Genomic DNA, 12,178 nt, shown 5'->3' on the forward strand with positions numbered 1-12,178 from the left:
TATATCATCACTAGTTTTACATTTTAGTGCCATTGTTTATTTCTCACTCATCTGCTCACCTCTTGTCTTTCCTTCTCAGATCACCTTATTGGAAATAGAATTTGAACCTCTTGTCTACTTTCTTCTTATATTTTTTCTTTAGAAATTGAATGTGAAGCTAAACATATCCAGCATCATCACAATTTTTTTAAGTTTAACATCCATATTTCTTTCTCACATATATTCTCACTTCGTCTTTTCTTCTCACATTCTATATATCTTTAGACATAGAATTTGAATGCTACAAATAGCTCATATCTTCACACACAAGTTTCAAAGTTCATATAATGTGACCTTTGAGTTTTAGCGCCACTTCTTTTCTTTTTATCTTCTCACCTCTTATCTTTCCTCACTGTTTAAAGTCTCTTAAATTAAAATGTAAACGATGTGTCTCGCATCATTACATAAAACTTTAAAAGTTCTGGAAAGTTGTAACTTCAGAGTCTTAGCACCGTTTCTTTCTCTCTCAAATGTCTCACCCGATGCATCTAGCCAAGCTAACTCTCACCTCCAAAGCACCATCTTTCTGCATCCATGGCGAGCTTCAAAGTCCATTCAAGAAAGATGAATAATGTTCGTACAGGCCCAAAAAATCTCAAAAGATATTTTGGCAATCTGACCAAGATGAATGATTATGTCATTCAATGACTGGATCGTCTGGGTTGGAAAGAATATTCAATGAGGATTCTGAAATCAATTCGATATGCATTTATATTCTGATTTAGGAAAATAAAAAAGAATCTGGTTTTGCCGATTTTTCAAGCTTTGCCACGTGACGTGGGTGTGCCTGATTCGTTGCTAGAATATGGCCAATCAGGCATTTTGGCTCCCTCACGTGCTCTTATGCCTTCCCTCTATTTTCAATTTTTTTTTCTTAAAACTCTATTGGTCCTTCATTTAGACACATGGGTCCCACGCATGATTTGTTGTTTACAAAAGGAAATTTTTTTATCTTTGGTCAGCACAAACTATCTATAAGTGAATTGGCTGGTCAAATTGTGACTACAAAGTTTAACAAGTAAGAAAAAAGAAGAAGCAATTATTCTATGAAGAAATAGAGTCTTCTACCAATAATTTTTAGTTTAGAAAATTCGCACATCGCTTTTTCTTATATTGATTATGAATTGTGAATTGCGACTTCGGGAATTATCATCCTAAGAGCACGTCCAGCGCGCATAGGAAACCAGGTGAAAGGCCCCCTGGGCGAGCCCGAGATGGCTCCAGCGCAAGGCCCGCAGCTCGGTTTCGTGGTGGGTCCCACAAGCCCGATCAAGCCCAAGGGCAAGTCTTGCCCGGGCTGAAGCCCGAGTTTGGTGACGTCACTTCCGAAGGCTCCAACGGGAATATGCCACGTGGCGCGTCCCGGACCCTCCAATGCAATTTTTTCCAGAAATATGACGGCCTTGCTTTTTTGGCTTAAAAAATTGCAAAAAAAATCGGAAAAAATTCAAATTTTTTTTAAAAAAATACCAAAAAATTCTGGATATTTTCCCTATAAATACCTAACAATTTTATTCACTTTCCACACCAAATCTTCATACAAACTCATCTCCTTCCAATATTTTTCACTTTCCACACCAAATTTCAATTGTATGATGAGTGAGTAGGTATTTCAATTGTATGATGAGTGGGATGTGAATTTTATAACAAATATGGACACGTGGCAACTGAAAATTTTATCCGAAAATTTTATTTGAAAATTTTATCCGAAAAATGTTATCTTAAATTTTAAGTGAAAATTTTATAATAAATAGTGACACATGACAACCGAAAATATAATCTAAAAAGCTTATCAAAATTAATGGTTTAAAGTATAAAAAAATAGGAAATAAAGTACAATGAATAGTAATTACCTTAGACTTGCCCTAGACTTTGCCCTCATGGGTGGAACCACAAATGCAAAGGCTGACACTATTCACATGAATAGTGGCAGCCCTTGCTTGCCCTTGCCTTAAACTTAGCCCTTGTGGGTGGAGATGCTCTAATAGAACGTTAATACTTTGATTAAAAATTAAAAATTCTTTCACGTGTTTTGTCTCACCCTTAGGTTTTTAGGGGCTTCTTCTCAGCCTTTTTGGCTGATCTTGGTTGGATCTAAGGTGATCTCCCATTTTTGGCCCCCTCAGTGATGGTTGTGTTCTTGATTTTTTGAGCTCTAGGTGTAGATCTCCTTTGATCTATCTTCTGTGGAGGTGGAGTTGAAGCATCTGGTGGGATCTACTATCTTATGGTGGTGTGGTGCTGGTAATGCTGTGAGTTTTATCCGAAAGTCTAAGTGCAATTTGTGCAATTTGAGTGGTAAATGCTCTTTCACTTTATGAATGGTTGAGAGTTGGTTCTCTGACATGATCTCTCAGCACTGGTGCAGAGTTACTATTGATCCTGTCATCTGTTAGTAAAAATTGTGGTTTTTCCCTTTTTATAAAATTCTTATTCAAAACTGTTAGATATAAATAATATACAAAATAAATATTAAACAGTAAAGTAAAATAAAGAGCCAAGTAAACAAATAAATAAAACAAGTTAAGATTAAGAAAGCAAGCCTGGTATAGTGAAAGCACGTTAAATACACTGTCCTAAAGCCTTTGTAGCCTCCCTATGTGCAGGTAATGACGGTCTACAAGACTCCAAGATACGACCCCAATACGCAGGCTTAAGATCCGCTATGAGCACGTTCACAGTCGGATAGAAAACTCCAAGCCACAGAACCGTTGCCCAAAAATAATATAGAAAGTATGGAATATGTGAAAGTATGAGAATAGAGAAATCTGATTGTAGTGTATTTTAAATGTGAAGGAGGAGTGGCCTTTTATAGGCATCCAAAACTCGTAACCTCCAAACACATTTAACCATAAAAGTTGGTGGCAATGAATAGAAAATAAAAACTGAAAATTAAACAATTTGTAACTCCTATAATAAATAAAAGAAACCAGCCAAAAATTAAAACAGAAAATAAAACGTTTTAAAATTTAAAATCCTTTCAAATAATAACAATCCCCCACAAAGGGTTTTAAAATTTTAAAATTGTAAAATATAAAGAAAATATACATATGGGCAACATAATACTATGCAATAGGTGTAGGTGCCTTCCAGGCTTGAACCTTCACTTAGTGATGATAGTTTCCATTTGAGGAACCTGAGTGTACACAGTATTGAACTCGGTACCTTTGACCAAACTTCAACATATCCCACACATAGTATTGGTTGAGGCTTGGAAGCGGGGTAGCGCTATTTATGGCCATGCGCTAATCTTGATTCTCATGAGAGTTGCTAGAGAATAGCCCAATTCTCACAGTCGCGGCCTCACGACGTCTCTCACTTAGGTGAGTTCTCCAAGAGTACATGTGACCTACACCCTGCGGGAGATTGCCCGTCTCAAAACTCATTCAGGGATAACTCCCTTCCTAACGTCACATTATATAGCACTGATGTCATAGGGATGAGCATGAGGACATCTCTGGGATGCCTCCACATGATATAAATAGTGCTCAATGAGTCACGCAGTATGGATTGTTTCTACCCATTGAACTTCCTTCATGGGATCGCCAATCACAGAAGTTGGGTTACCTCCCTAGGTGACTCCCTTATGGGCTTAAGCCCATCCCCCTCGACATTTCTAGGACTCTGCTCCTAGAAAGACCTTTAGTCAATTGGTCAGCAATGTTGTTCTCCGACTTCACATACTCCAAAGACACAATGTTCTTACTTAATAGACTCTTCATAGATTTATATCTCACATGTATGTGTCTGTTCATTTTCCTATTTGTGTGAGATTGTTTCACCAAGTCTATTGTAGCCTTGCAGTCACAATGAATAGATAAAGCAGGCAATGGTTTCTCCACCATAGGCATATCCATTAATAAACTCTTAATCCATTCAGCCTCAGTGCAAGTAGTATCCAAAGCTATGAGTTCAGACTCCATAGTACTTCTAGAAATAATTGTTTGCTTCTTCGAACCCCATGAAATTGCAGCTCCACCTAATAAGAAAATGTAACCACTAGTAGACTTCACTTCTTCATTGTCAGTTATCCAATTTGCATCACTATATCCTCTATTACATTTGGAAATCCTTTATAGCATAGTGAATAATCTATTGTTCCTCTTAGGTACTTGAAAACTCTTTCCAAAGCATTCCAATGTTCCTTGCTTGGATTATGTGTATACCTACTTAACCTTCCAACAGCATAAGCAATGTCTGGTCTAGTCTTATTTGCAATATACAACAAAGAACCTATCATCTGGGAGTACTTCAGCTGAGAAAATGGTTCACCTTGATTTTTCTTTAAATGAACATTGGGATCATAAGGTGTTGGTGTGGGCTTACACTCAAAGTAATTGAACTTCTTCAACATCTTCTCAATAGTACTAGATTGACTTAGAGAGATTCCTTGTGTGGTCTTCTCAATTTTCATTCCTAAGATTACATTTGCTTCTCCCATATCTTTCATGTCAAAATTCCTAGATAAGTATGACTTCACATTATTCACAATCTCTAAATTCGTCCCAAAGATCAAAATGTCATCAACATATAGGCACAAGATTACGTGTTCTCCGTTATTCTCTTTATAGTAAACGCATTTATCATGACCATTAAACTTAAAATCATAATCTAGAATCACCTTGTCAAATTTCTCATGCCATTGCTTAGGAGCTTGCTTTAAGCCATATAAAGATTTAACCAACTTGCACACCTTGTGTTCTTGGCCCTTAACTATGAATCCTTCGGGTTGCTCCATATAGATCTCTTCATCTAAGTCTCCATTTAGAAACGCCGTCTTCACATCCATTTGATGAATCACTAAATTATGCACATATGCTAAAGCTATCAAGGTCCTTATGGTGGTAATCCTAGAAACAGGTGAGTAAGTATCAAAATAATCTATCCCTTTCTTTTGCGTAAAACCCTTAGCTACCAATCTCGCTTTGTACTTATCAATACTTCCATCAGGTTTCAACTTTTTCCTAAACACCCACTTGCACCCTATCGCTTTATTTCCAGCAGGCAAATTCGTTAACATCCATGTGTTATTTTGAATTATAGATTGAAACTCATCATTTATAGCCTCTTTCCAGAATGGTGCATCCACAGACATAACGGCTTCCTTATAAGTTGTGGGATCTCCTTCTACTAGAAAGGTATAGAAATCATCTCCAAAGTTCTTCTCAATTCTCGCCCTTTTGCTTCTTCTAAGTTCTTGAGATTCTAAATTTTCAATCGTAGTTGAGCTAGAAGGCTTTTCACTTATTTGTACTTCCTTAGAAATTCTTGTCTTGTACGGAAAAATATCTTCAAAGAATGTAGCATCTCTTGCTTCCATAATTGTGTTGTTTGCAACCTCCTTTACTTCAGAGTTAATCACCAGGAATCTATTGGCACTACTATTTTTCGCATAACCGAGGAAAACTGCGTCTATAGTCTTAGGACCTATTTTCTTTCTCTTTGGATCGGGTATGAGTACCTTAGCTAAACACCCCCACACTTTTAGGATTCTAAGGTTAGGTGATCTTCTTTTCCATAACTCATAAGGAGTTTTCTCATTATCCTTTAATGTTATCCTATTAAGTATGAAACAAGCAGTTAACATTGCTTCCCCCCACAAATTTTCAGGTAGTCCACTACTAAGAAGCATAGAGTTTACCATATCCATCAGGGTTCTATTTTTCCTTTCAGCCACTCCATTAGATTGGGGTGAATATGGTGGAGTAACTTCATGTATAATTCCATGTCTTTACAAAACACTCCAAGCTCATTTGAGGTATACTCTCCACCTCTGTCAGATCTAAGTCTTTTAATCTTTTTCTCCAATTGGTTTTCTACCTCATTTTTATAAATCTTGAGTTTATTAAACACCTCATCTTTTGTCTTAATAAGATAAATATGACAATACCTAGAGAAGTCATCAATAAAAGTCACAAAGTACTTGTTTCCACCTCTAGTAGGAGACCTATTTGAATCACACACATCACTATGTATGAGCTCTAAGATTTGGGTGTTTCTCTCTACAAGTTTGAAAGAATTCCTAGTTTGTTTGGCTTGAACACACACTTCACATTTATGCTTAAGGTCTATGTTAGACTTAGGGATTAGCTCAAGATCCATTAACGTTTTGATTTTGCTCAAACTTACATGTCCTAACCTTCCATGCCATACATTACAAGATTCAACGTTAAAAACTTGAGGAGAAATTTTATTATCTTCAAAAACTACATTTATTTTGAACAATCCATCACAAACATATCCTTTTCCAATAAAGACATCGTTTCTAGTAATAACAATCCTATTCGACTCCATTACAATTTTGTATCCTTGTTTTACTAAGGACGATCCACTGATAAGGTTTCTTCTCACTGCAAGAACATGTCGCACATCCTTGAGAGTTAGAGTCTTCCCAGATGTCATCTTCAATTCCACTTCTCCTATTCCACGTACTTGTGCGACGGTGTCATTTCCTAGTGTTACACTTCCTCCACTTGAGTTCTGGTAATTTTTGAAAAACCGTTTGTCAAAACACACATGTACGTTTGCCCCAGAATCTAGCCACCAATCACTATTACTTAAATATGTGACATTAACTAGAGGCTTAAAACTATACCTTAGATTGGGTTCATCTTGATCATCTTGATCCACCAACACATTCACTTGGGCTTTAGGACCACTTTGTCCTTTGTTCCACTTAGGCTTGGGCTTGTAGGGCTCGGTCTTCTTGTAATGACAGTCTTTGGCCCAATGATTTGTTCTTCCACAAACGAAGCATGGTTGATCCCTATTGCCATTGGAATTGTTATGGGGTCTATTATGCTGGCGATTTTGGTTTCAGTTGATTTGATTATGGTTGGGTTGGCTATTTCTGTTTGTCCTCTTGAAAGATTTCCTTCTAGATTGGAAACGATTCCTATTGTTTGAACTTTCCACTAGGTTCACATTTGTCTTTTCTTCCTTAGGCTTGTTACTTGATTTATGTTTCTCTTCAATCCTAAGGGCGTTTAAAACTTGGGTTAAGGTTAAAACTCCTTGTTTGTGCCTAAGGTTTTTTGCAAAGTTTAACCAACTTGGGGGTAATTTATCTATGAGACAAGAGACTTTAAACTCTTCACTAAACTTAGTACCCTTAAGTTCTATTTTCCTTAAAAAATCTTGGTACTCATGAATTTGTTCACTTACAGTTTTATTCTCAACCATCATATAGTTATTAAAGTTTGAGATTGTAAAACGATCTATTCCCGCATCTTCTATCCCATATTCAGCTTCTAATTCATCCCACAAAGTTTTTGCATTTTTAGTATCTTGATAAACATCATACAGATCATCGGAGAGAGCACTAAGGATTCTATTATGGCAATGATATTCTAATTCTTCTTTGGTCATCTTCTCCTTAGTTTTAGAAGTGGTTTCAGTAGTTTTATTAGGTGTGGTTTGATCTTCTAGGGCAGAAACTAACCCTAAAACAGTTAACCAATATTTAAGTTGTCTTTGCCACCTCTTAAAATTTGTCCCATTAAATTTTCCTGGTTTAACATTATTGGTTTCTACACTATCCATTTCAATTCCAATAAACAGTAATGAAGCAACAAAATCTGAAATTTAAATATAATAGAAATTAAGATTGAATATTAATCAAACAGTTGGTGGACAAACAATAACTTAAAGAAACAAACGTGCCAAATTTATGACAAAATATCTAACTTTAATTTTGTCTTAAAACAACGGTTACAAAATCTGATGCACTTAATTAATTTTTAAATTTGTTTGGGGTTGGTAACCAAAGCGTGTGAGCAATCAAAACACAAGAAAAACTGAAACGAGTAACTAAAACTTTCCAACAGTGGTACTTAAGGTTTTGAATAATAACTTTAATAAGTTTTTTTTAAAAACAAAGGTGCAAACCAATTAGGTTAGAGGTTTAATATTGGTAAAAAGGTTTTCTTTAAAGTTGGACTTTAAAGCTTTGACTATGAAAATGTGTTGCTGACCCCCTTTTTTTAAAATGAAAAACCTTAACTTTGGACTTTAAAGCTATAGTTTTGAAAACTGTATAGACAAGCAATAATAGGAAAACACAGCTAATGAAGACAGAGAGTGTTTACGATTTGGAGAAACTTATAGCAACAACAAATACGGTAAGAATAATTTTAACATACAAAGGCTTTAGATTGTTACTAAAAATTGTGGTTTTTCCCTTTTTATAAAATTCTTATTCAAAACTTTTAGATATAAATAATATACGAAATAAATATTAAACAGTAAAGTAAAATAAAGAGCCAAGTAAACAAATAAATAAAACAAGTTAAGATTAAGAAAGCAAGCCTGGTATAGTGAAAGCACGTCAAAGACGCTGTCCTAAAGCCTTTGTAGCCTCCCTACGTGTAGGTAATGACGGTCTACAAGACTCCAAGATACGACCCCAATACACAGGCTTAAGATCCGCTATGAGCACGTTCACAGTCGGATAGAAAACTCCAAGCCACAGAACCGTTGCCCAAAAATAATATAGAAAGTATGGAATATGTGAAAGTATGAGAATAGAGAAATCTGATTGTAGTGTATTTTAAAATGTGAAGGAGGAGTGGCCTTTTATAGGCATCCAAAACTCGTAACCTCCAAACACATTTAATCATAAAAGTTGGTGGCAATGAATAGAAAATAAAAACTGAAAATTAAACAATTTGTAACTCCTATAATAAATAAAAGAAACCAGTCAAAAATTAAAACAGAAAATAAAACGTTTTAAAATTTAAAATCCTTTCAAATAATAACAGGTACTACAAAACAAGTTGTACTTAATACAAGCGTATATTATCTTGCTCTCTCTTGGCTGGCCACTTAGAGGAAAGAAAGGCTAGCACCCATTTTCTCCTCTTAGTTCCTTATTTTCTTATTCTCGTTCTACCTTGGTGAAGACTCTTTGGGGAGGCATAACCTCATTGTGCTTATTTTGAGAACAAAGTGGAGAATCAACACCTAAGGAACCATTCCCTATACTTGAATACCATTCTTGGATTCAAGATCTGCTCCAATGGTAAGTTCACTTTCTACCTTCTCTTTAATATGTGATATTAGTGTCAATGGTGCGTACTTTCATAAACCTATAAAGATTTGGACCTAAGATGAGACTAGCATGAATATTTAGCTATTTCCTTGCTTCTGCTTCATTATGTATATTAAATATGCATGAGCTAAATAATTAGTTTTCTCATAGCTTCATGGGATTTTAGAAAATCCCTACTCATTATTTTCCCTTCAGATGCCATATATGGACCATATCTTTAACATTCGATTTACCTAAGACTTTTACCTTATCCGAAAAATAGATTAAACAATTGGATGCGAATCCTCTACTTGAATTTTCCATACGTAGAAAAATCATCCAAAGGTTAAAAACATGACACCACATAATTTTTGGGGGCATGGTCTTCCTTTGGCGTGTTCTTCTCCTTTTATTTTGATATTTTTGGACATGCGTGCCCGCGTGGTTTTTCTCTGTAGTTTTCCTTTTTCTCGTAAATAAAAAATGACACCACATAATTTTGCTTTGGCAGGTCCTTTGTCATCCTATCTTCTGACTTCGCTTCACATTCTCTTTTTATCTAAAGTTTCTTTTTTCCCAAAGCCAACATAACATATAGAAGGCTCTACTTCTCGGGGAAGACATTGGAGAAGTGAAGACATGAATGTAGAAGAAGAGGTCGAGCGTATGAAAGAAGAAATCCAAAGGCTTGGCAAGGTCCAAGACGATGGTTCTTACAAGGTAACCTCACAGAAAAACACACTCTTGCCCACTATGTTTTGTTTATTTTTGCGATAATGTTAGACAATTTCCTTTCTTTTTTCTCAGTGTTGATATGTAATGCTGCTTTAGAATTCGACCCAGATTGAGAAATACAAATATAAAGGCTTTGGTAATTATTGTGATTTTTATCTGGATCTAAAATTGGTTGGACCATGTCAATTGGGGATCTGTAATCTTTTAGTTGACTTTTGGATGATTTTATGGAGGGAGATCTCTGCCCATTTGTGTTATTGGAGTCTGTTAAGTTTTTTTTCTTTTAAAGTTTCTGATTTTGTGGTGAATCTAGGCTAAGTAACTGATCATAACAACAAAGTTCATCAATCAAATCAATACTTCTACTCATTCAGTTTTGTTGACCTGATTGATTGAGTTTTTGGGTTTTTGATCAGATTGGTTAATACACATTGTGCATTAAGAGGTTCTTTGAGATTCATCTTAAGATGTTTGGTTCTTGTGTTGGAGTTTGTAGATATACTTGATCTTTGTCGGTTGAAGATGGCAATTTTTTTTTTTGTCCCTTTCCAATTGCTTTCAATTCAGGACCATTTCCATGTACGAGTGGTTTTACAATTTTTATTTTAATTGTTCTTGGGCTTCCTTTGTGAGCTAAAAAACTAGAAACAAAGTCATTCTCACTGAAGTTATAATTTTCTCTGGGACACGAATGTTGGTATGTGTAACCCAGGTTCACAATATGATAATTCTATTATAAGTTGAAAAACTGTGACAGATAAGCATATATATTAGGTTTTAGACTTTGTGATTAGTAGAACATCAAACGAACGGTATTAGAATGTTCTCTTTGTTTCTGCATCCCCTGTGTTGTACAAATTTCTTCCCATTTATCACATGAGAGGGACAGAGAGAAAAAGCAACGAACCTGGTCTGGATTAAAGCAAGCGATTATAGCGTATGCATGTTTATCATTCTTAAAGCTACCTCTGCACTACTAAAGGAGTTTGATATGTTGTTAAATCCTTGCGTTACGATGCAGCTCATTCAGAAGTTCATATATCTTCAGGCTTATCTGGTCTGCTGATATGGCTTACATCTAGGAAACTTAGATAAGGGACCAGTGGAAGAAGCTGTACATTAGAATTCTAATTTGGTTCCTCCTACATTTACTTGAGAAACTAGTAGTTATTATTTCAGTTAAGGACCCAAAAGCTTCACTTTGCCCTGCCAAGTGGTGATGTTTTTGTTCAATAGCCTCATAAAGTATAAAAGACTTGATGGCATAGTGTGGCTGCAAAAGTTCAATCAGGCATGCATGTGGTTGTGTGTGCGCACACATACACACACTCGCACACACACACACACACACACACACACACACACACACACACACACACACACACACACACACACACACACACACACACGCGCGACACCAACACTCAATGTGAAACATACATCAAGAAAGTTGGAGAATATGGTTTTCAGTTTTTGATAACATAGAATGTATTATTTGGTAGTATTCTTAAGGTTAGTCGGAGAGATTTCTGCTGTGACATTATTTTGGTCTGGTTTTCTCCATGTCTCTGTCCTCAATTTTTAATTATTTTCTGAACAAACCTTTTCCTCTTGCAATACCTTACGCTTCAATTTTTCTATATCTCATATTTGCTTTCCTACTGCTTATGGAACTTGGTTTATTTTATGTAGGTCACATTCGGGGTGCTATTTAATGATGATAGATGCGCAAACATATTTGAAGCATTGGTTGGGACGCTAAGAGCGGCAAAGAAGCGGAAATTTCTCACATATGAAGGCGAGCTACTGCTGCAAGGAGTCCATGACAATGTGGAAATCATACTTAAACCAACCCCAGCAGCATCAGCACCCAAGGCAACTGATGCAGTTGGGACGAGTTAGAAGATTTTTGCACTTTTTCGATTGCATGTCCTCTTATATATCTTGTTGTGTGTGAAAGAGACTGTAAAATCCTTTTGAGACCCATGCTTGGCAGTTGCCCTAATTTACCTTTATTTACTATCAAAATGTTGGTTTCAATAATTTGAGATAAACTGAAACCAGAGTGAAAGGGCACCAGCAGGTAAACAAGCTTATGAATTACTTTCCATCTCTGACTTTTTAATATATTTGAATGCAACAAGATTTCCGCATGACTTTTTTTCAATTTCATAGTGTGTGATTGGTAATGCAACCAAACAAGAGACTTTGGACATCTCTTGAATTATCTTACCTTTTCTAGAGAAGTAGGAACTTGTTTGTCTAGCTTATGTAACCAACTTGATTGTACCAATTAACTGCTCATACAAAATGTTTTAGAGCCACGCACATCCATAATCCAAATCTCATGTGCTCACTCATTTGTGCTCGGATGAA

At 35.9% G+C, this 12,178-nt stretch overlaps 1 protein-coding gene across 1 annotated transcript; it reads left to right on the forward strand.

Annotated features, from left to right (window-relative positions):
• The first annotated feature begins 9,599 nt into the window (after nt 1–9,599).
• LOC117638114 (costars family protein-like) lies at nt 9,600–11,910 on the forward strand. The gene is made up of 2 exons (XM_034373210.1): nt 9,600–9,787; nt 11,495–11,910. The coding sequence occupies exons 1-2, from the start codon at nt 9,707–9,709 to the stop codon at nt 11,702–11,704; spliced, it is 291 nt and encodes a 96-aa protein (XP_034229101.1). The 5' UTR covers nt 9,600–9,706; the 3' UTR covers nt 11,705–11,910.
• The last annotated feature ends 268 nt before the right edge of the window (nt 11,911–12,178 follow it).

The sequence above is a fragment of the Prunus dulcis genome, chromosome 8 (genome assembly GCF_902201215.1).
Source record: "Prunus dulcis chromosome 8, ALMONDv2, whole genome shotgun sequence".
NCBI lineage: Eukaryota > Viridiplantae > Streptophyta > Magnoliopsida > Rosales > Rosaceae > Prunus > Prunus dulcis.